We start from the raw sequence: 26,033 nt of genomic DNA, 5'->3' as shown, positions 1-26,033 counted from the left end.
CCTGCTCTGTCTTAAAGCAGTTTCCCTACCTCTCTGCCTTTCCAAATTTTGGTCATGTTTAGAGTTTAATTCAAATCCTTCCTCTACCATCACATTCTCTCTCTCTCTCCCCTCCTTGAAGCTTACCATCTACAACACTATTTAACTACAAATTTTCAACTTCTTTGTCATCATTTGGTTTTCTCACTAAACAATGAAATGTTTTAAAACTGTATACATAAACTCCCAAGGAAGCTCCGAACTCGTTGGAGAAAAAGTTTTTACTTTTACTCTTTTGGTTAGAAAAGTCCACACTGTCTAGAGCTTCTCCTCCTAACCCCAACTGTGCAGTCTGGAGCCTTTTACATAGGTGGTGCTTAGTAAGTATCTGTGGTTTTAATTGTGTGAGAACCATCCCTTGTGTAAAACTGAATCTTTGCAGGCATCTTGCTCTGCTTTTCAGTGAGGGCTTACGCACTCTCCACCCCCACCGTTGTTTACCATCCTACTTCTGCTAGGAGATTTGGAATCAGAAACAACTGGGTTTTTACCCTGACTCTGCTTTGTTCGTGTAATCTGGGATAGTTCACCTTCTTTCTAGTCTGGGATTCTTTAAACCCTATAATAGAGATGACAACAACCACCTTGTGAGGTGTTATGGCACTATTGTAGTGTTAGCTCATAAAATATCACTATTACTGCTTTATTTTATCACATGATATTTGCTTATAATAATTTCCTAATAATTTCCTCTATGCCTTTTTAAATGATCATAAATATAGCACCCATTAGACCAGATGTGAGTACACAAACTTTTTCATTACCTGTCCCTTAATATACTCCATAGCTCCCCACCTAAGCAGGCCTCCAGAAGCATGTATACATACTTATTGTCCTTGAAAGTACGATATAATCTGTGAAGACAGATAAAAACATGATTATTTTTAGAAATCTAGTTTAAAAACCTTTTTAAAGCTGCTTAGAACTATCACCATAACATTATGAACAATAATCCTTATCTCCATATAAATATCCCACAACTACACTGGCCAAATTCTCTGATTTCCCTACTGTCTTCTGCTCCTATGGATTTCTTTACTTAGATTGCCCTTTCTCTAACCACAGAGTGAACTTAACTTCAGTTTTACTGTAAAAATTTTATCCATTCTTCAGGGTCAATCTACAAGGCCATCTTTTAAACAAAACAGCACATTATTCTAATTACCAAATATGGCCTCTCCTTTTTCCAAAAACTCAGAGACCTCTGAGTAGGTCTTTAAGATCTGCCTTGCTTAGTAGTTATTCATGTCCATGTCTTATGTCCCCTAGTTGGTTAATTGATGTTGGATTCCCCTGGAAATAGACTCTGAGACAGATTTGCAAGCAGTCAGTTTAGAGGGGAGTGCAATTGGAAACAATGTCTGCCAGGGAGGAAGGAAGTAGAATTGGGCTATGTTTTAGTTTCGACAAAAGTCTCAGCTTCAAGGGGCCCTGCAGATGTTAGACGGATGTCCCTGAAGACAGCATATAATCTTGGGCAAGGTGGTTCTCTTCACCAAAAAAAAATCAAAAAAGAAAGTCCAGAGAGGAAGTGAGCTAGAGTCTTCAGCTGACAACCACACTCCTAGAAACTGGGAGAATGGGGGCTCAGCTCCGAAATGGGACCTGGGCAGGGCATCAGTTTCAACGTTGTGTAAAAGCAGTTTTGGGGTCTTAATCATCAAGAGACCCCCCTCCTTTTCTGCCTAGCACTGCACCCAGGCCAAAGCAAACAGCAGAGCAGCCATATCATGTAGAGATAGAAGAAGCAATCAGGTAAAATGGTTCCAAGTGTGGGTTCTGAACCAAGCTGCCAAGGCTTGAATCCAGGTCAGACATTTATCAGCTCCGCAACCTCTGTTTTCTCATTGTTTCTCAATGAACATATATTTTCATTTTACTCTATACTGATCACATATCATTAATATATATATTATTGATATATATTCATTGAAATGTATATATATATATATATATATACACACACACACACACATTTGATTCTAATTGACCAGTGAGATAAATGTGTTGATTATCTATACATATAGAAGATATAACTTATAGCAGCATCTGGTATGTTAATTTCTCAATAAATGTTGTCATTAATATTTATTCTTCACATTTTTTCCCTACTACATGCCAGACACTTTGGAAAGAGTTGAAGATAAGACAATGAATGCAATCTAATCTATGCCCTGAAGCTGCTCATCATAGCTTATTAATGAAATATTAATTTTAAAAGGGCATCCATTCTAGGAACATAATTAATATAAAGATAATTGCATGACTCTCTATTGCCAGTACCACCTGGGTTCAAACTTCTTTGTTAATCTTGAGGGAAAAAAATGGATCTGGAAATATAGATTGGCATAAAGTGTATTTTAAAGCATTTGATCAAAAAGCATAAATTCTAGCCATTATAGGGACACTTTAATTGCCCGGATCACTAAAACTATGCTCTGGGGCATTAAGACATATACGAAAGCATAAATTGGCTTACGCCACTACCCATGAATTTACAAGGATGGAGAGCTGTGGCCTATAATAAATATTTTTTCTGCAAACTCTTATGACAGTTACGGAAAGAATAACTATTAGGACATGGATGTTTTGGTACTTACAGTACTGCTAACACCAGGGTATATTCCACCTTGGCATCCCACATATACCCAAATGCCACCTCTACAGAAATTCAACATCAGGATGCTTTCTGAGGAGTTTCTTACAAATCTTTGCTTCCCTAGTCCCCAGTTCTGCATTAGGTCTGAATAAAATAACCAGTTCAAATTATTCCCCAATAATTTTATATTTACATATATACATACTCAAACACATATATATATACACACACACTTTTGTGATGTTTACTCAAGAATAAAAACAACTGGAAAACATCTGATCCCAGATCTCAAACTTCTAACATTTTTAGTACTGTTGCTGTGACTGGGATGGAGAATCCAGAGCGAGACCTCCCTCTCTTCTTTCTGCCCTCTTTCATGGAAAGTTTAAAAGAAGAGCTATACAAAAAAATGAGATTCTGTCATTTGCAACAACATGGATGGAACTGGAGATCATTATGTTAAGTGAAATAAACCAGACATACAGAGACAAATATCACATGTTCTCACTTATTTGTGGGATCTAAAAATCAAACCAATTTAATCCATGGAGATAGAATAGAAGGATGGTTACCAGAGGCTGGGAAAGGTAGTGGGGAGACAGGGGTGGAGGGGTAGATGGTTAATAGGTACAAAATAAAACAGAAAGAATGAATAAGATCTAGCAATTGATAACACAACAGGGGGATTGCAGTCAACAACAATTTAATTGGACATTGTAAAATAACTGTAAGGGTATAAGTGGATTGTTTGTAACACAAAGGATAAATGCTTGAGGGTATGAATACCCAATTTTCCATGCTGTGATTATTATGCATTGCATGCCTGTATCAAAATATTTCACATACCTGATAAATATATATGCATACTATGTACCCAGAAAAAATAAAAATAAAAATAATTTAAATAAATAAAGAGTACAAAAATCCTAAGTCCTAGGAAGCCAAGGGCTCACTTACTTCACAATGAATGGAGAGCACAGTTCCTCCAAGATCCTCTTCTCTGAGTAGACATGCTCCTGTTGCTTAGTGTCAACAATGTGCTTCTTCCTTATACACTTCATAGCAAAAGCGACATTCTCATTTTTTACTTTAACCTATGTAAGAAATGGAAAGATACATCAAAATTAACTTATAGCTACATAAACATGCTAATTGACAAGAGTTAAAATTGTTCCATGTTTATGGAAGCCCTTAACACTTATCCCTCTGAGAACTTTTATCCAAATGTACACACTTCCCTTTCATCATAATTTCTAGAATAGTTCATCTATCTGGGATGTGGCTCCAAAATTTTTGTATTAAAACAAAATTCTGTTAGACTTAATAGTTAGATAGCTATTCTGTTTTTAACTGGGTGACATAAAAAAATTGACCAGAATTGCCAGACATTTTTTTCGTATTATTCACTTTGCTTTCAAGGAAAGATATATTATTATTATTATTGTTATTATTATTATTATTATTTTAAAAACCAGTTTCACTCTGTCACCTGGCGTGCAGTGGCACAATCAGGGCTCATTGCAGCCTTGACCTCCTGGGCTCAAGCTATCCTCCCAGCTCAGCTTTCTGAGTAGCTGGGACTAATTTTTGTAATTTTTATAAAGATGAGGTCTCACTATGTTGCTCAAGCTAATCTGAAAATCCTGAGCCCAAGCAATCCTTCCACCTTGACTTCCCAAAGAGCTGGGATTACAAATTTGAGCCACTGCACCCAGTCTAACGCAAGATATGTGAAATCAAGTTCTGTATCTGTACGATCCAATATGATAACTGCAAATCACATGAGGTTACTTAAAGTTAAATTAATTAAAGTTAAAAATTCAGTTCCTGAGTTATATTAGTCACATTTCAAAAGCTCAACAGTCATGTCTAGTTAGTGGCTACCCTATTGAACAGCGCAGATACAGGACGTTTCCCTCAGCACAGTTTTATTAAACAGTACTCCTCTAGATGCACAGTGGAGTATTTCCCTAAAGGAAATAAAGATTTTAAAATACTTTTTTGATAGATTTAAAACTCCATAAGCAGACTATGCTAGACAAATAACTATATTGTGCAGAAATGACTGCATTCCATATTTTGCTCACGTTTGCCATTAGTGTTGCCCATGACTTTTAAATCAATGGTGGATTTACTGCTTCAATTATTATTAGAAAAACAGATTGCAGCTTTGTTAATTCAATCCTTTTGTCACAAACGTTGATGAAAAATACCACTGCAGACGGGTATTATCTTTATCTGTCCTTAAGGCATAAGAGACATTACACACATGCTTTGTCCTAAGGAATCATTTGTCCCCAACCCCATCAGAGATGAAGTAAGGACTAGGTGTGAAGTGTAGTGTCCAGACTCCCCTGACAGCATTTCAAATCTACCATGCCCAGGGCCAGCCAGCAGACCAAGGGGTCAACAGAGTTCCCAGAAGTTAAGGTTTGGTGAATCCTTAATGAATCCTTAAAAATCTGATGGGCTAAAGGACCTGGTAATTGCCAAGACCTCAGAGCCATCTGTACCCAGTAAGGTCACAGATCTCTACTCCACAGTTTCCTCAGAACACTTAATTTGACAGTACTAACTTTCGCTACTCCTTGGAAGCTGATAGCTCAGAGAGGGGGTGATATGGAAGGCACAACTGAAATTAGGCTGTAAGTTCCCAGATATCCTGATCAACACTACAAAAGGCTGCTCTCCGAATGTTCCCTTGCATTCATCTTGTCTTTTCTCACATATGAAATTTTGAGCAGCCCAAAAATAAGGTAATAAAGGTGAAATACAGACATGGTAGTGGAGTTGTTTAAAGAACAGAACTGTAACACTGAATATTTCATTTCTGTGGCATTTTCATCTGACACATTTTTCTTTTCTTTGGTGAATAGAGACTAAATGTGTCATAAATGTGTATATAGACACATATTTGCTGTTCGAAAATACATTTTTAATGTTTCCTTTTGTAAGTGCTTTCTTGGTACATTGATAATCATCAAGAACAAAATTCACGAAAGATGTGATGTAAGCTTGAACTAGCAGCTGATTATTACAAGTTACTTACTAGGACAGACCTGCTACTATACAATATACAGAGTGAAAAGTTTACTTTCTCAATTTCAGTTCAAAGCAACATTTAAGATAGCAGTAACAATTCATATATTCCTCCAAGATATGCTGGAACATAAAACAAAAAAAAAAATGTCAAAAGGCTTCTCTCAGATGCTTGAAACGTAAACCCCTTACAAGCTCAACTCTTCCGAACCCACCAACGCCCAGTGTTGCAATAATCTCAAGGTTCTGGAATGGGGATGATGAGGAAAATCTGGCCACCTTCTCCTTCAGCTGAATCATTTCCAAAGACAGCGCTTTAGACAGCTTCCAGTTAGACATGGACCGCCTGGACAAGAGAAGTGAAACTTTACACACACACACCCATAATCAAGCAGGTGTCATGCCATACATAAATTTCACTCCTATGACATTCTGATTTCTGCTGTAACTATGATTTATAGTTGCCACACAGGCTATCTCAACTTTTATGGATAAGATTCAGTCCCAAGCAGGGAGAAAACAATAGAATAAACAAACATGAAATTAACACATACATATACACCAAAAAACAGACAAATGTCAAATTGAATCAATGAGAGATAAAATGGGTATCGTTTGTGATATTTAAAATATACCTCTTAGATTTCTCCTCAATGTGAAAAAAAATTTTTTTAATTAAAAATATGGCCAGGCACAGTGGCTCATGCCTGTAATCCCAGCACTTTGGGAGGCTGAGGCAGGTGGATCACAAGGTCAGGAGTTCGAGACCAGCCTGGCCAATATAGTGAAACCCCATCTCTACTAAAAAAATACAAAAATTAGCCATGTGTGGTGGCAAGGTGCCTGTAGTCCCAGCTACTCGGGAGGCTGAGGCAGGAGAATTGCTTAAATCTGGGAGACTGAGGTTGCAGTGAGTCTTGATCACACCACTGCACTCCAGCCTGGGTGACAAAGTGAGACTCCATCTCAAACAAAACAAAACAAAACAAAATTAAAAATACATAAACCTCAATAAAGCTATTTTAAAAAAACATAAAAAGCAGTCAATGAAAGAGAATAAAACCAGAGAGCCACTTCCTTTGTGTCATATACAGGAGAATGCCCCAATGAGAATATTTCCTATGTTTTTCTGCTTCTATCAGATCTTGAAGCTTTGCATGGCTGAACCAAAATAACTGCTTTGTGAAATATGACAAGTACATTTTTTACTTTATATCTAAGTACTGTTGTTTGGAAATACCCATTTTTTTGTCTTTTAATTAAGATTTACTGCTCTGGGTTATATATTCACAAATTGTTACCACAAGAGGGTTTCATCATAAAAACTGCAAATGTATTGCTTGCAAAAAACATATGAAGTACTGACGGAATATTATTCAAATTTAAGTTTTCTAAGAATTTTGACTATATGGGTTTGATAGCACTATCTAGTGAACATATGCTTAAGCATTCACTGTAAAAATGTTTCAGCAAACAATTTTCAAATAATTTTCATTTAACAAAAGTAGAAATTTCTAGTAAATTTAAAAAAATTAATCACTATTACTGCATTCAGAGACCTACTCAAACCCCTCCTCCACATATCCCTGGGTAATGGTTTCCTTATATTTTGAAAAAATTCTAATGGTAACCCTGCTCTTTACTTGTAATCAAGTATTAATGTTTTTTTGAGCTAAGTCACCAGGCAACATAAAATATCCCTTTTGTAAAGCCCTGGATTAGAAAATTTCTCCTTAACATTCCTACTCATCACCCAAAAAAAAAGGAGTAGACTACTTATAGACTTAGATAATATCCATTCTAATGGAAGTGGTGCTGTTTTTGTGGAAGAAAAATTAAAAAGAACTCTCCAGAATTTTCTAGTGAAGGCACATTAAGAATTACCACACAGCAAGTCACACCCTTTGTTCCCTTCTTTATCAGCTGCTGGAAGTCAGCTCTGGCTCAGGAAAACATTCCTTCACTTACTTGGCATGTCTTTTTTCATCATCACGGTTCAGGTTTGCCACATATCCCTCAAGGTATTTTTGCAGCTCTTCAAATGTACCGACAGTTTGGTTGAATGTTCTAAACAGATAAAATAAAATAAAATGCTCTGTGCTAATAGTTACCAAGGCAACTTGACATTCTTCTAAGCTCATAAAACACTAGCTGGTTATTCATGACTTTATAAATCATTTTTAAAATAACTTATAAAATGTTAAGGTTGATGTAATACATAGAATGGTTATTAAAAGCTATATGTAGTTGATCCTTTGAATTTATAAAAGCAAAAGGGCTATTAGTGAAAACAGAAAACTTTTTAAAATAGGTTTCTGCCTTGTATTTGAGGTTTAACAACAAGTTTTTTTAAAGAAGATAGTGGAAAGGGAGCAGCCTTACAAGATCTGTTTACTGAATCAACAGGTTACAGGGGTTACAGGTTCTTTTAACTTTGCTTAATTAAGTTAAGCCATATATATATATATATATGTGTGTGTGTGTGTGTGTGTGTGTGTGTGTGTGTGTGTGTGTGTATTTTAAATCAAGGATAACATTTATCTCTTGTTTCAAGATAACTCCATTTCACATTCTTTCATAATTAAATCCAATACGTTTTGCCGTAACTTAGTAGTTTTCTGTCTTAGACTCAGCCAACATCTCTTCACCTTTCTCACCCTTCCTGGATCACAGGTTTCGCATGGGCCTGATCTAATCTCTTGTCTCCAGTCCATGATTCTTGGGAATTCTAACATAGTCATATGCCCATGAAAAAAAAATAATCCCTTTCCTCACCAGCAAAAGGCCAACTTTCTTGATGACTTCCAATGCTTCCCTGCTTCTATATCCAATAATCCACCTTGACTTGTGATTATTAGGGTGCTTCTTTTCCACACTACAAAATAGTATCCTTCTTAAAAGTAAAAACCATGCTTTAATCATCTTTGTAACATGTGAAGTACCTAGTACACAGTAGAATGAAAAGAGGGAGTTTACCTCAAAATACCTAAAACTAACAAGCCAGAGCCACCTCAATATTGTGCTATCTCAACTTACTGCCTTTACTCATTTACCTGACAACCAATCTACATTTACTTTATTAAGCACGTATTACATACTGTGTAGGCTATTTTTTCATTTCCCCTCCAGATCTATTCTCTATTCTTCTCTAGCCTGCTCTATGGACTGACCTTTGTCGACTGTAGAGTAGCAAGACATAAAATAGGATGGCTATGAATTTTCTAATTTTCAATAGTTGAAATTTTCTGTTAAAAAGGAAACATTCTTACTTTGTTTTACTTTTATTTATTGTATACTTCACCATGATTTGCTTGCTATTAAACTGACTGCAGTATTATTGTAATAAAAAATAAAAAAATTTATTTTTTTAAATAGAGGTGAGACTGGTGCTATAGGTCTCTAGAAATTCTCCACTAGCTAATCCTAAAGCCAAGTTCAAACAGATACAACATTGTTGCTGGGATATACAAATAGCCCATATTAATTCAGATCCTATAGCCTGAGTAATAACTAATCTACTTTTTTTGAAATTTGTCTAAACAATCAATGGTAGAGATGTGACAAATAGCATTTCCCATGTGTTTAGAGCTCTTGCCCTACAAAAGGATTATTTAACATTTTATTACATTTAAAAATATGAAATATAACTCAAATGTTAACTCTCCTTCTTGCACTGTATTCAATCTAGCCATTTGTAAAAATCGTGAATTAAGAAAGAAGAAGTAGGAAGTCATTGGCTTTCAGTCACTATACTTTATTGCAAAAGTGGTGCCCTGTATTCAACCACCATCTGGTGAGCACTTCCCACATGCCAAAGACTATGTCAAAGGCTGGGCACTACAACTGCAGTGAACAAGTTACATGATTCTGTATTCATGAAGCTTACAGAAGCATGGGAAGACAAATGTTAAATAAAGCAATCAAAGTGTTATAATGACAGGATAAGGGTATAAAGGCTGCTAGGAGAGCATTATTGTGGGATCTTATTCTAGTCTATAAGTCATAGCTAGCATGATCATATAATTTAACATCCAAACTGGAATACATTTCAGAGTGAAATGATGTGTCAATATTAAATATGCTGTGTAATATGGACAGTCTCAGTAAATCCAAGATGTAAGTAAACCTAGTCATATCTGATAATCAGCTTGTTTCACTTACAGAAAAAATTCACATAACTTTTTAAGTCTCATTGTGTCTAATGCTATACTTTGTACATTGCAGACTCTAAATTATACACATGTAAACAAAACATTTCAAAACTATAAACTGGCAAGTAACTTGAAAGCTATATAAAAGTACTGCATCCTCTTTATGGATTATGAATACATGAGATATTGTATAAATATGTTGTATAAATATGTGGTATATGTGATTACAATGAAGGGAAAGGGAATGACTTCTTCCTTTCTATCCTTCTATTTTTAGTCCTAGCATTTTGCATCAATTTGTAATATTTTACCACACAGCTAATGCCATTCAGTGCTTGCACACATTTTAAGGAGCATATATACAAGACGATGCATTATAGATATAACACTGTACCAATATATTTTCCATTTGAGAGTTGGCATCCAAAGATTACCTTTATCTGAAAACACTTGGCACTTTTCTAGCCCCATGCTTTTGCTTGAGAGTTTTATTTCACCTACGGTGACTTAGACATTTCCTCTTTACCTAGAAAAATCCTGTTAATACTTTAAGTCCCATTTCCACACATAAAAATTAAGATAAAACCTTGACCACTTTCCTGCATAGTGATTGCTTCTCTTTTTGAACATGTGCTTGGGAACCAACTGGCAGAATGGAAAGCATGCGGAAATGAGTCAGTAAGCCTGGCCAGAGACGGCTCCCACACAGGGAGCGCTGTTGGGAAAATTATTTAACCTACTGGGGACTCATTTTGTATCTATAAAGGAGAGAATCAAAATAACTCTAAGTGATATTAAGAATTATTGTTGACCAGGCACGGAGGCTCACATCTGTAATCCCAGCACATTGGGAGGCCAAGGCAGGCAGAGCACGAAGTCAGGAGATCAAGACCACCCTGGCCAACATGGTGAAACCCTGTCTCTATTAAAAATACAAAAATGGGCTAGGCATGGTGGCATGCACCTGTAGTCCCAGCTACCTGGCAGGCTGAGGCAGGAGAATTGCTTTAACCCGGAAGTCGGAGGTTACAGTGACCAGAAATCGCACCACTGCCCTCCAGCCTGGCAACAGAGCGAGATTCTGTATTTAAAAAAAACCATTATTGTTAACTTTTCAGGTATGTTAGCATTGTTGCGGTCATGCATTACATATAATACTTAGTTTTTATAAATGCAACTCAAACGTAGAGATAAAATAATTTTATGCTTGGAACTTGCTTAAAAATAGTGTGGAGACAGCAAAGAGTGGTAAAGGGTTATATATCAGGCATGAAGTGATCATTGTTTAATTTGCATTATGGGTTTATGATACCATTCTGTCTATTTTTGGATATGTATTTATTTAGCAGTCAACTTTATACTCCCTTGTGATATCTGTTGTCATTTTATAATTTTTGTTAGTATTTTATATGAGTACGCTCTATTTCTTTGACTACACCATGACTTTTTTGACAATGGCCTGCCTTTGTTATCACTGAATTTCCTTTATTTTGTCAAGCAGATAATCAACATATAATGAATTGATAAATGAGAAACCGAAGGGGGCTGATTCAAACATGGTTTAAAATGAGTGATGGTTATAAAATGAGACCTATTTTGAAGAATGACCTAAGACATTTTGAGATTAATATTGATATGCATCACTTATAAATTACTACAAACGTTTAATTAAAGCCTCTCTGGAAAATATAAGCTAATAAATATTTTATGCTTTGAGAGAGGTCTTGTTCAAAAATTTTTTGACTACTAAAGGCATTTTAGAAATGGTTCACTATATTGTTCACTATATTATATGGAAGAAATCCATCAGAGAACTAATAAACTTACTTCGCTAGAAGATGCAGAATTTAAATCAGTCTATTGCTGATATTTATGTACAAACCCTGCACACAAAATATTTAGCATGCCAGCAGATCTGCCACTGCCACAGACTGATTCAGCTCAGAAGGCCCTGTTCCTCCCCATGAATTTTAATAGAATGTACTTGCAGCTGAGATTGGCCAGTGTTTCCAAGTGGTGATGAATGAGAGAACAGATCGGCCTTGGAGTTACAGAAGGCCAAGTCTTCAAAGGTGGCAGTGGCCTGCCTCCTCCAACATCAGTATACTCACTCTCGGTCTATAACCAGGCATGCAACATCATTTTCTTCAGCAATAATGTTAGCTGACCTGACATCATCACTGCAAACAAAAATAGAAAGTCAATTTTCACTACAGGTAGAAATTAAACATCACCTTTATTAGGGAATTTACTAACTTTGTATGAAAACACAACCATCACTTAAACCTTCCAAAGACTGCTTATTTTAAACATCATAATTTATATCCAAAAAAAAAAAAGAGATTGAAATGTGCCACAACAAAGGTTATATACACAAAGAATTCAGAGGAGAAGAAGATAATTGTACTGGAAACAGAATAATTAGTGACTACAACTGTTTATGGAATCTCATTCTGAGCTTTGTGAAAGTCAAGATAAAATAGCTCTCCTCTGATCAAAGGAGAACTCTTCATTAACAAGAAGACAAAACAAATTAATTGATCAAATAAATATTTTGGGAAAAGTCAAGTAATTAGGATAAGATAAACCAATCAATAATAAAATAAAAAAAAGTTTCTGAGTCATATCACCCAATTAATACCAAAATACTTTCATTTCAAAGCATAAAATGTATATTTTCCACGAAAATCTCTGAAATTAGAACATATCTTAAAATTGATAAATTATAGTATATTTAGCAGCACTTTTTTTTCTTAGGTGTGCATAATATAGCAGCGCATCTTATAACTGACATCTTGCAATTGCATATGATCTAATTGTAGCAAATTTAATTACCTAATGAATGCTAATGGGTCAAGTACCACTTAAAGTACTTCTTTAGAGACCTCTTTACTTGTATTAGCTTCCTCCCTCTATTAGTTATAAACTCAAAGACACACACAAAAAAGGTACATCCACAATGCATGCAGTGCTCTGAGATTCATTTAAGGTGAGTTGGGAGTAGTAGGCATACCCTGGAGTATGCTTTGGGACTCTTCTAGTCAACTTCATCAAAAATGTTATCACACAAAGTGTATTTCCTTTACCTTCCCTTAGTAATAGGACAGGAAAAACACTGGCAGCCTATCTCTACCATTTCAAAGAAGACCCTTATCTATCTAGCTCACATTCTGAGACCTTCTGATATAACTCACAGTCCCTCCCAAGTTTACAGGGTCCTTGTTAGAGACACTAGTGAAAACACTTCGGTTTCATGGACTTTTGGGACAGAAGCAAGATAGTTTGTACTTGTATATGTAGAGGAAGAGATAGAGATAGAGATAGAGATCCAGACAGATCTAGAAATAGACATAAACATAGACATAGACATAGACATGATCTTGACTGTGGGCCAACCATTTGATTTGTGAGCTTAGAGATAGGAAAGGCATATGGTACTCCTTCTGCATGTCAGTATCATGATTTTGACTAAGAAAATTCTCTGCAAACACTTTACAAGTATTAGATGTATGTAAATACACTTATTTTTCTTTCATAGTAACTGTGTAAGTGCTATGGATTTTTTTTTCACATAAAATTCTGAAAGAACTCCAGGGATTATTTAATGTCAAGTCATGGAAATATACAGAATATAAGGAATACAGAATCACAGTCAGTGGCCCTAGAAAGTGAGAGCATTAAAATGCACAAAAATATAAAAATATTTGTTTCCAACTTTCCTTCTCATTGATTTTAGCTTAATGCTTTCAAACACCTTTAGGAGTTGAGTGTCTATGTTAAACACAAATTCCCATGTTTCTTATGGGAAACACTGTAATTGGCTAGCTGTAACATACAGCATAAAAAATTATTTCAGGCCCAGCAAAACTAAATAACATATTTTCTTTCAAGAGCTATTTTAACTCTATACTGCATTTATAAAGTTTTGTGCATTTTCAAGTTTCAGTTCTTTTGCTTAAAAGTATAAGGAGACCTGTAAGTGTTAAGAACAAATACATTTAAGTCCTGGATAATGATATTACATTGTTATAGTGCATGAGTGTATTAATATTCTGTGACAAATAAACAGAAAGAATAATTTTCCTAATATTGAAATAAGTTCATTACCCGCTGTAAGTGGTAAAGAAGAATTCAGCTTGTCTTTAAATTCCTTTTAAATTGTTTACATAATAGTTAAAACTTTATTTTTAGTAGATGATTTTCTTTAAAAACTAAGAGATTTATGATTTTTAAAGACTGAAATTTGTCTTCAGGTAATTTCTAAACACGTTTGCTTTGCTCTGTACTTAGGTAAACCTGATCTACAAATCAGCAGAATTGGGGACTCATAGGCAAAGGTTAAGAAGATAAATGAACAGAAATACTATTCCTGTTTTGTTTTGTTTCACATTTAGGCTCATACTTTATTTTGTGTATAAGAGCCCTACTAGTGGCTCTATCAAGTGAACATTTAACATTTGCTGTTTTGTTTATAATAATTAAAACAGTAATGTTTGGCCTTGTCTGCTTAAAAATAAGTCACAGCTGTCCTGATGCTGAGAAACATGCCTCAGGAAATCCGAAATAATATTCCTTTTCTAAAAGCATACATACAGTTGAAAAAAAATGCATTTAGTCATACATAAATTTTAACTGATTTCTTAAGTAATTCCACATATTCATTTGAAAACGTAGAGATTTCCAGTAAAGTGTATTGCCCTATCTTTAACTTAGTATTTTAAAAAGTTATTTATATTTAGGAAAATGTATTTGATCAGACTTGAGGTTTTATGCATTCCAGGAGGTGCAAAGTATGAATTGAGCCATTTAATCAGCTTTTTTTTAAATTGCATTTTAGGTTTTGGGGTACATGTGAAGAACATGCAGGATTGTTGTATAGGTACACACAAGGTAGTGTGATTTGCTGCCTTCCTCCCCATCACCTATATCTAGCATTTCTCCCCATGCTCTTTCTCCCCAACTCCCCATCCCCCACCGTCCCTTCCCTATTTCCCCACTGAGCGACCCCAGTGTGTGATGCTACCCTCACTGTGTCCATGTGTTCTAATTGTTCAACACCCACCTATGACTGAGAACATGTGGTGTTTGATTTTCTGTTCTTGTGTCAGTTTGCTGAGAATGATGGTTCCAGGTTCATCCATGTCCCTACAAAGGACCCAAATTCATCGTTTTTTATGGCTGCATAGTATTCCATGGTGTATATGTGCCACATTTTCCTTGTCCAGTCTATCATCCATCGATGGGCATTTGGGTTGGTTCCAGGTCTTTGCTATTGTAAACAGTGTTGCAATGAACATTCATGTGCATGTGTCCTTATAGTAGAATGATTTATAATCCTTTGGATATATACCCAGTAATGGGATTGCTGGGTCAAATGGAATTTCTATTTCTAGGTCCTTGAGGAATCGCCACACTGTCTTCCACAATGGTTGAATTTACACTCCCACTAACAGTGTAAAAGTGTTCCTATTTCTGCACATCCTCTCCAGCATCTGTTGACTCCAGATTTTTTAAGATCACCATTCTAGCTGGTGTGAGATGGTATCTCAATGTGGTTTTGATTTGCATTTATCTAATGACCAGTGATGATGAGCATTTTTTCATATGTTTGTTGGCCTCATGTATGTCCTCTTTTGTAAAGTGTCTGTTCATATCCTTTGCCCACTTTTGAATGGGCTTGTTTTTTTTTTTGTTGTTGTTGTTGTTTTTTGTAAATCTGTTTTAGTTCTTTGTAGATTCTGGATGTTAGCCCTTTGTTAGATGTGTAGATTGCAAAATTTTTTTCCCATTCTGTTGGTTGCCGGTTCACTCTAATGACTGTTTCTTTTGCTGTGCAGAAGCTATGCAGTTTGATTAGGTCCCATATGTCTATTTTGGCTTTTGCTGCCAATGCTTTTGGTGTTTTGGTCATGAAGTCTTTGCCTATGCCTATGTCCTGAATGGTTTTGCCTAGATTTTCTTCTAGGGTTTTTATGGTGTTAGGTCTTATGTTTAAGTCTTTAATCCATCTGGAGTTAATTTTAGTGTAAGGTGTCAAGAAGGTGTCCGATTTCTGCTTTCTGCACACGGCTGTCCAGTTTTCCCAACACCATTTATTAAACAGGGAATCCTTTCCCCATTGCTTGTTTTTCTCAGGTTTGTCAAAGATCAGATGGTTGTAGATGCATGGTTTTGCCTCCGAGGCCTCTGTTCTGTTCCATTGGTCTGTATCTCTGTTTTGGTACCAGTACCATGCTGTTTTGATTACTGTAGCCTTGTAGTATAGTTTGAAGTCCTGTAGTGTGATGCCTCCAGCTTTGTTCTTTTTGCTTAGAATTGACTCGGCTATGAGGGCTCTCTTTCGGTTCTATATGAAGTTTAAGGTGGTTTTTTCCAGTTCTTTGAAGAACGTCATTGATAGCTTAATGGGGATAACGCTGAATCTGTAAATTACTTTGGGCAGTATGGCCATTTTCATGATACTCATTCTTCCTAACCATGAGCATAGAATGTTTCTCCCCTCTCTTATTTCATTGAGCAGTGGTTTGTAGTTCTCCTTGAAGAGGTGCTTTACATTCCTTGTTAGTTGTGTTCCTAGGTATTTTATTCTCTTTGTAGCAATTGTGAATGGCAGTTCGTTCTTGATTTGGCTCTCTTTAAGTCTGTTACAGGTGTATAGGAATGCTTGTGATTTCTGCCTGTTGATTTTGTATCCTGAGACTTTGCTGAAGTTGCTTATCAGTTTAAGGAGATTTTGGGCTGAGACAATGGGATCTGCTAAATATACAATCATGTCGTCTGCAAATAGAGACAATTTAACTTCCTCCTTTCCTAATTGAATACCCTTTATTTCTTTTTCTTGCCTGATTGCTCTGGCCAGAACTTCCAAGACTATATTGAATGGGAGTGGTGAGAGAGGGCATCCTTGTCTAGTGCCAGATTTCAAATGGAATGCTTCCAGTTTTTGCCCATTCAGTATGATATTGGCTGTGGGTTTGTCATAAATAGCTTTTATTATTTTGAGATACCTTCCATCAGTACCTAGTTTATTCAGGATTTTTAGCATAAATGGCTGTTGAATTTTGTCAAAGGCCTTCTCTGCATCAATTGAGATAATCATGTGGTTTTTGTCTTTGGTTCTGTTTATGTGGTGAATTATGTTTATAGGCTTGTGTAAGTTGAACCAGCCTTGCATTCCCAGGATGAAGCCTACTTGATCATGGTCGATAAGCTTTTTGATGTGCTGTTGCAATCAGTTTGCCAGTATTTTATTGAAGATTTTTGCATCTATGTTCATCATGGATATTGGCCTGAAGTTTTCTTTTCTTGCTGAGTCTCTGCCGGGTTTTGGTATCAGGATGATGTTGGTCTCATAAAATGATTTGGGAAGGATTCCCTCTTTTTGGATTATTTGGAATAGTTTCAGAAGGAATGGTACCAGCTCCTCTTTGTATGTCTGGTAGAATTTGACTGTGAACCCATCTGGACCTAGGCTTTTTTTGGGTGTTAGGCTCTTAATTGCTGCCTCGACTTTTGCCCTTGTTATTGGTCTATTCAGGGTTTTGACTTCTTCCTTGTTTAGGCTAGGGAGGATGCAGGTGTCCAGGAATTTATCCATTTCTTCCAGGTTTACTAGTTTATATGCTTAGAGATGTTTGTAATAATTTCTCATGATGGTTTGGATTTCTGTGGAATCTGTGGTGACATGTGCTTTATCGTTTTTTATTGCATCTATTTGATTATTCTCTGTTTTCTTTTTTATTAATCTTGCTAGTGGTCTGTCTATTTTGTTGACCTTTTCGAAAACCCAGTTCTTTTAAAAATATTTCTTTCCTAAATTAGATCAACAGTAAATAAACTCATACCTTAAAACTGAAGGTTGTGGGAGAAATTTCAAATACACCATTTTGAAGTTTTTTTTTTTTTAACCTTGCAAAATGAGCTGATAAAAATTCTTAAGAAAATACTACTTTTGACCTGATGATTTAAAAGCACACAAAATATATAAAGCCATTGTTTCCTAATTTTTAAAAAGATAAAACCCCTAAAGTAGGTAATATTTCAAACCTTGTGTTCACAAGGGAAAATACAATTTTTCCATTTTTAATCTTTTCTCAGACCTTTTTTGAAACTAAAACATTTAATAGAACACCAATTTCATCTTTACTAGCAAACTTAAGATTTTCCAATTATTTCCTCTGCAAATTAGTATACTTTTTTCCTGCATAATATTTTTAAGAAATCATTTCAAAATATTTAATATCAGGATATATGTTGCCATTAACTTAGTAGCTCAATTTAACAACTCTAAATGATTTTATATGCAAAATAGTCAAAGCATTTAATCTAAAGTATGGCATATAAATTCATGAATTCACCTGATAAGAGCTTTTTCTCCAAAGTATTCTCCTTTCTGCAGTGTTTTTATCAGCTGTGGTTGATCGTGGCCTTCTGTACTCTGTGTTACTTTTACCTAAACAATGTTAAACAATACGAAGAGAAAGAGAGAAAAGAAAAAGGAGAACCTGAATACACATTTATTCAACCAAACCCTCCAGACCTATATAAACTTGATCAAGGAAAAAAGACAACACTTTGTTTTGATTTTACAGTAATTAGGACAATTTACCTACACTCAGCCCATTTTGATGGATGTGGGAAATCCTATGGTCTAATGTGATCAAATAACTCTACCCTCTGTAAGAGGAAAATTCATCATCTAAACCCCACCTTCTAAAGTTAAATTTTAAATATGAATCCAGTGATTCCTTCTGAGAGATCCACAAAGCAAATAATAATGGTCCTGTGAAAAATTTTCTATTTCAAAAAGTCTAATAGAGTTGACAAAAATTAATTGAAAGTAAGGGTATCAGTAGTTCTAAGTCTGGTAGCAATAGATTGACTAGCTGAATCCTGTGTACCCCCTAAAGCTGAATGCAAAATGTTGACTGAAGAAGGGTCTACAACTTTCATGGACATCTCAAAGCAATCTCTTGCCCAGGAAGGCTTAAGAATCCCCCACCCAGCAGGGCCAAACAGCAAAAGCCTTGTTTGTGGCTAGAGCTATTCCAATTCAACATGGTAACAAGTGTTGCTTCAGGATAAATATAAATTGTTTGGCACTTATGTATATCATGATGAATTAAAATTTCAAAAATAAATGCCATTTTTTATGAGTAAGAATTCTTTCAAAGTATGGCATCTAGGTTGGGAAAAAATGACCAGAAGTAGTTCTAAGTGTTGAAGAGTTTCAGAGGTTCGAAACTATTTTGTTCATGTTTTTCCTTTACTTGGGGCCAAATTCAAAGTTCAACCACAATCCGGTTTACAAATGGCAATGCCTCACTCCCTGATGATAAGCTCTTCCATAGAAGAGAAAACATATGTAAAGATCTGACATTTTATACACACAGGTGCTCAAGAATTGACCCTTTCCTTCAATATTTCACTAATGCTTTTCATCTCTGAGGAACACTGTTGAGTCAACATTGGAACAACTGGTAACATGTTATCCATTCAATATCTAGATAAAGAAAAAGACTTATTGTACGTGTTAGTATAAATTTTACACCAGCATCTAAATTCACTTGAGCTTTTTTGTATCAGTTGAAATTCTGAGCCATATTGGTTCTATAAAATTGATACATAATTGTTACTGTCTTCAATTGCTGAATTCATTCTCTACCTGCTACCTGTCATATCTGTTGGATGAGAAAATATTCTAGTACTGATCTGGAATCTGGGGATGATTGAGAATCACATATTCATAGCTAGAAGGAACCTTATAAATAATCCAGCCATCTCATACACAATTAAGCTAGGTCTCCTCCCCCCCCCCAAAAAAAATCAAATGACCTATGTAACATCACTAAAAAGTTATTATCTCTTAGAGGGTCCTGTGGTTTCCATTCCAGACCCAGTGTTCAAACAGAACTGCATGGTACTCTACTGGGAGAAGCTCCTTTATCTGTCCAAAGTGGAGGACTTACTTTGCAATGCAAATCATAGTTGAGCGTATGGCAAACTGATTTAAAATATCCTTTTGATTTAGTAAACTTTAACTAGTAGTTACCTTTCCTTTTGCCAAAATGAAAAAGGTACTTCCTTCCTCTCCCTCTCTAATGATGTAATCTCCTTTGTCATAATATTCCTATTGAAATGAGAGAGAAATGTTAGATCAAGTGGAGACATGCAACTGAAGACATAAAGAAAGCAGAACACTTTTCGTCTTTGAAATGAGTATTTCACGCGTTTTTTTTTGTTTGTTTGGTTGTTGTTGTTGCTGCCTATTGTAACTGTGAGCTTTTCTTACATTGCAGTCATAAACTGTAGAAAAGTAATGAGACTTTTGTTTTATTATCTGCAGTTAGGTTCATAGAGTAAATTCACCTGGAATACTGAATTCGAGGCATGAAGTCCAAAGATATAAAGAGAAATGAGAACCTGGCAACAATCACTGGCTATCACCTGTATAATCTAAATATAAACTGTTTGGTGATCAGCAACATTCTAAAAATTAAGTCTGGGGTCTAGAAAAAGAAAAAGTGATTATATAATATCCCCAATGGATATTAGGAACATTACCATTAATTTCTAATTCCTTGAAAAGCAACTTCTAGGAAGATTCTACATTCACAGTAGGTAGCTCTGTCATCATACTATATCCAAAGGTTTGTCATCATAAAACATTGACATTAGAATTTTTTAATGTAAATTCTATTATTTAATGTAAATTTATCCTCATGAAATCTCAAATTATTGCATATTTCTTTTTATTTATTAACATCTGTTTCTCTCATATATGTTTGTGTGATTAGAAGATTCTTGAGGAGGGAAAAATAATCTATTTATCTGTCAGACCAAGAGAGCAACTAAATATCCTAGAAAACAAAAGACAGATTAAACTGTTCACCTCTACTTTGCTTTAATTTGAGCTTGCCTTAAAGTCACAGAACCAAAAGGATCTCTTAATTATTCATACAAACAAAAATGTCTTCTTTAATTTTTAAAAACGACATAACTAACCACATGATTACTCTCTCTTGTTTTTGATTTAGATTTGAAAATAAATTCCAAACTACTTTTGTTTCTGTTGTTTTTCAATACTTTCTTGATCATTTACACTTCTGGAATCAATAGTACTCCTAATACTAATAAACATGCCTTTTATTTTCATAACACTGTGTACATTTTATAAGACATGTCAATATCTCATGGAAGGAAGTATAATATTTTTGGAGTGAAAAGTACTTTGAAGCCAAACAGATCTATATTCAAATCTCAGTTGACAACAATTTTTACTTTCCTTAAACCATAAAATTAAAATAACAACACTTATCTTCAAAGATTTAGGAAAGTGCATTAGTTTTTTATTGCTTCTGTAACAACCACAGACTTGGTGGCTTAGAGCCACACCCTTTTATTATTTACAGTTCCTGTGAGTCAAAAAGTCTAGTCACAGTGTTGCTCAGTTAGATTTCTCAATTAGGGTCTCTCAGGACTAAGCTCAAGGTATCAATAGGGTCTATATCATTCTGGAAGCTCAGGGGAAAATTCACTTTCAAGCTCATTCAGGTTGCTAGTAGGATTCACCTGCAGGCTAAGATCCCACTTCCTTACTGACGGACAGTGGGAACTGCCCTTGAGGTCTCTCCCATCCCTGCAGAGGGCCCTCTCCATCTCAGAACCAGTGATGGCATGTCCAATTCTTACCCACAGAGTCTCTCTGGATTCCACCTCTGCTGCATCTCTCTGACTCCAACCAAAGCCAATTCTATGCTCATGTAGCTATATTCAGACCACCTAGCCAATCACAATAATCCATTTTAAAGTCCCAAACTTTAGGCATACCATTAAAGTCCCTTTTCCCAAGTAATATAATATATTCATACATTCCAGGGATTCAGATCTGGATATCTGGAAGGGGGTTGGGTGGGGCGGGGGACCATTCTGCCTACTACAATAAGCCAATGAAAGGTAATGTTGTCTGAAATATTAGGAGCATCTAAAACATAGTAAATGTAAAATCAATAGCTGCTATGTTAAGGAGTATGACAATGATTTGCTCCACTGTTTCCTACATCTTCTGGACCTCTGTTTCCTTTTCTGTAAAATCAAGATTGTATTTACTACTACATCTAATGTTGTTTGAGGACTAATTAAGATGGTGTATCTAAAGTACCTGATGGAACATTAGTACACCCCAGGTACCCAGTGACTTTTAATCTTGTGAAAGAGGCTGTGAGCTGGTCATGACAGTCTTCCAGAGGAATATATGAGTGTCCAGGTAACTTACACTTGCCAGTCTTCTACTATTAGCTATGGCTATGTGATGAACTTTTACCTAAAAGTATCTGAGTGGAAGGGATCTGTGACACTTCCACACCAAGCCCATGCACACTTTATGCATGTGTCTTTACACTGTTTCCCCAATTATAATGGCATGGCCCACACAAACCTGGAAAACCACATGTTGAAAATGGCAGAGTAGTCATCAGCGTGGGTTCCCGAATGACTGTGTGGAGCCAATTGGGACCGTCTTCCCTGGACAGTTATGTGAGCAAAAGACAAACTTCTATTTCACTTAAGCAATGATATTTGGAGTTTCTTTGCCTCATAGTTTGCTTATTCAAACTCTTCATCCCTTCTCAGTTTTAGCTTTATCACAAACCTTGACTATATGCAAGTGTGATTTTGAGGTGGAGATGACTATGACCCTTATGGGATGATCCTGATCCCACAGTCCAGCTGTCTTCACCATGTAGCTAGCATTCAATGTTCTTTGCTATAACTGCTGGGATTGTGTTAGCTGTTCCTATTTCAGACAGTCTGCTCTTCAAGCTTTCCTGTTCCCATCACAATTTTAGTCCTTATTACCCGCAGGGAGCAGAAGAAACACGAAGTATTTCTCAAGTGTTGTTAGGCTGTTCTTCAGTTATTATAAACCTTTGATGTGTGCAGAGGTGTGGCTTTAATTCCTGACAACTGGTTAAATTCAAAGTAGGGAAAGCTTGAAAGGGGGCACTGAGGAAGAGCTTTGTTATTTTTCAAGGGACAACCTTCCTAGTGGCATTTTTTTTCCATGGATGATTCTTTGTCACCCAAAACCATGGGAGGAAGATAAATAATACCTCCCAGTGTGTTGACAGTAATTTCATAGATCAGAAAAGGCTGTGGAAATAGGTCAGACCAAAAATATATAGTGGTAAGTACTGACTGTGATGCCAGACTGCCCAGTGTTTGTCAACTGGGGAGTGCAACCAGTCAAACCAGGGTAGTCACTGAGACCAAAAAGAGAAATGCAAATAGTGTGGTTATTGTCTTTGTGGTTACATTGCAAAAGTGTCCCTTAGAGGACCAAGAAGCCATAGACCCTATCCTGCAGAGCAATGGTTTTCAAGCATTTTTTACTCTGACCAACCGTAAGAAATACATTCTGCATGTACACCCAATATACATACAAGAGCATGTACACATATTTACACAAAATCGAAACATTTTTCAAAATAATACTTCTACTTACTATTCTGATTTTTAAAATATTCCTCTAAATTGGTTTCATAACCTGGTAACAAGTTGTAACCCATTTTTACTGTAAACAAAATGTTCATTCTGTGATTATCTAGCAAAATGCTAGAGGCTGCATATCTATAAATACAATATATAAGACCAAAGGAAATTCCAAAGTGACAAAGGATGAAGACAAAGAAGGAAGATGATGACTTCCCTAGAGTCTTTAATTTGCAGCTAGAAATCTTTACAAGTATCTTGCAAAAAGAAAACAAAATCTTCATTAGAAAGAAGTATTGGAAGTACTGATGATATACAACCAGATGTACACACACACACACACACACACACACACACACACCCCTACTTCTGTGCATTGTGTGACTATGTGCTCAAGTTTGCTGTTTAAAAAATTGTTTATGGTTATTTATGTTGTTAGTAATCTTTGTTTTCCATAGATGATAGTTTAGAACACCTCAGAAATTTTGAAGCAAGCACAACTGCATCAGGTGGACCCAGTCAGCCATTTAGGCTTACAGTGCCTGACTGGTTATTTACAAAGAACCAGATACTACAAAATGAAAACAAACAGAAGTTATTCCTATTTGGGTAAGCCAATCAGATAGAATTCTATGATTTCAATGTTGAAAGAGCTCATAGAGACATGGCCCACCACTCCATTATTTTGTAGATGTGGAGATGACATACTAAAGCTCACCACAATTAATTGACAGCTGGTAGAGTAACAGAGGTAGAACAACAAGCCCTAATCTCCAGATTTTGGACTAGTGAATTTTCTACAACACCTGGCTGCCCCACCTTTAGCTCAATGGTTCATAAACTGTAGCAAAATCTAAAATTATTTCAACTTTCTTATAGCTCTGGATTTAACCATTAAGATGACAGGGAAAAAAAAATCCTGGTTTATGCAAGTGTTGATAAGGACTACAAGAAAAACTAGACTTTTCAAAAGTGATTAAAAATGGAAAATTCTCAAATAAAGAGGCAGATGGTTGCAAACTCTAAACACTTATAACTAAACCAGTGCCTCATAGACTTTAACATGCATAAAAATCCCACCATTCCAGTGTTAAGTGTGGATCTGAGGGTCCCAACTTGAGTTTCTGATTCAGTAAGTGTGGGGTGGTGCTTGGGAATATGCCTTCTCATCAGCACCGTGGGCAATATAACTAATAAGGGCAAAGGGCAAGGGTGTTCCACACTACACAGCTCCAGCTTTGTGAAAGATGGCAGGTCAGAGTCGTGGTGCAAAAGGCCACTGGGTCAAATACCAAAGCACTGTGACTAACAGGTGATTTTACAATGAATCACAATGTTCGTAACTCAGGAGGATGGCACAGCCAAATCTGATGCTTAGTGGATTCATCACCATGTGTGGGAGCAGAAACTACTTCCACTCTTGTCTTCCATACTGCACAACTGCCAGGTGCATAAGTCACATTATTATTTTCATTGACATTAATCTTTACACTCCATTCTGAATCTGTATCATGCTTTTCTGTTTTCATTAGTTAACTCTTAATGAACTCTAGTATGTTGGTGTTATTCCCACCTTGTTTCCTATCAGAACACAAGAAAAAGCTTAAAGGCAATGACTGCCTGTATAACAAAATGATCTGAGTGATTTAAGCTAAAGCAAGAAATGCTATTGGAACATTGCACAATCAGGGCCGTTTGTTGTAGGAGTTCAACCATCTAAGTTTCAACAAACACATCAGATCAACTGCTTGGTGATGGGAAATTTTGATTCTCCCTTCCCTACCCCCTGCTACATCAAAACTCCCAAATCAACTCCTAAACTGCATGACAAATTTAGCCTGTTTTTTTTTTTTTTTGGTTTTTTTTCCCAAAGATTATCAGGCCAGTTTGTGGGGCAGCTGGTCCTAAAACTCTGGACACTGTCGAAACTGATGGATTAGTGATTGGCTGTTGTCAGGAACAAGTTGATGGATCATTAGTCCAAGCTATGCTGGTAAATCACATGCTTTTCTTAGAGCTAAATAGATCACATTACTCCCTTGTTAATCACTTTCGCATTTGAGAATTTTCACACATCACAGAGACACATTTGTTTGCCAGGTATGAATAAAGAGCCCTTTATAAACAGTGCTACTGTCTGCAAATGCTGAGATACAGCAAATCCTTTCCAGGGTGTTTGAAAAGATGAGATTTTCGAATTTGAAGTGTGTGTTAATTACTACTGGATTTAAGCCCCCATCTATATATTCTGTAGCAATTACTGTGGCTGCTATAAATATGTCTAATTTACCATTTATTTTTAATGATACAAAATTTTTTTATTGGCTATCAGCACAGAATTCCCTTCTGGTGAATCTACCCTATTAGTATCATATTAAAAGCATATTTCCGTGGTTAACCAAAAAAAAAAAAAAAAAAAAAACCTGGGGCCTCTCCAGTTTAAAATAAAAAAAAAGCCCTTAGAAATTAGGATGAATTATTAATTTGTAACATCTGTGATTTGGTTATGTTACAATGGGAGGCTCCCAAGAGATGCAGGGTAAGCAATCTTTTTGAAAATGACTTCATATCTGAACCCCCTGGGGCCACAAGGGCAGGTACTGTGTCATCATGGTCTGTCCTTGATAAACTGATGGGTAGGTTCCATGAATTGTAAATGGAAACATTGCTGGTGTCACTTACACTTAAGGATAAAATGGTCCCTACTCCCTGCTTAA

The 26,033-nt window shown here is 36.0% G+C and overlaps 1 protein-coding gene across 3 annotated transcripts in view; it reads right to left on the bottom strand.

Moving 5' to 3' along the window:
• Nucleotides 1–26,033, bottom strand: part of PRKG2 (protein kinase cGMP-dependent 2) — a 121,079-nt gene that overhangs the window by 45,522 nt on the left and 49,524 nt on the right. Inside the window, exons 7-13 of one of the 3 annotated variants that reach the window (XM_032239808.1) lie at nucleotides 19,880–19,957; nucleotides 18,186–18,280; nucleotides 11,940–12,008; nucleotides 7,646–7,744; nucleotides 5,870–6,023; nucleotides 3,596–3,732; nucleotides 804–893 (exon numbers count right to left, since the gene is read on the bottom strand). In XM_032239808.1, coding sequence (XP_032095699.1) covers nucleotides 804–893; nucleotides 3,596–3,732; nucleotides 5,870–6,023; nucleotides 7,646–7,744; nucleotides 11,940–12,008; nucleotides 18,186–18,280; nucleotides 19,880–19,957 — 722 coding nt within the window. Of the gene's footprint in view, nucleotides 1–803; nucleotides 894–3,595; nucleotides 3,733–5,869; nucleotides 6,024–7,645; nucleotides 7,745–11,939; nucleotides 12,009–18,185; nucleotides 18,281–19,879; nucleotides 19,960–26,033 lie in introns of those variants that run through there. The other 2 variants (XM_032239809.1, XM_032239810.1) reach the window with 2 other exon arrangements.

This window comes from Sapajus apella, unplaced genomic scaffold (genome assembly GCF_009761245.1).
Source record: "Sapajus apella isolate SASKATOON/1434 unplaced genomic scaffold, GSC_monkey_1.0 scaffold45, whole genome shotgun sequence".
Taxonomy (NCBI): Eukaryota; Metazoa; Chordata; class Mammalia; order Primates; family Cebidae; genus Sapajus; species Sapajus apella.
Note: the sequence above shows the minus strand (reverse complement) of the source record. Positions and strands in the feature narration are given on the sequence as shown.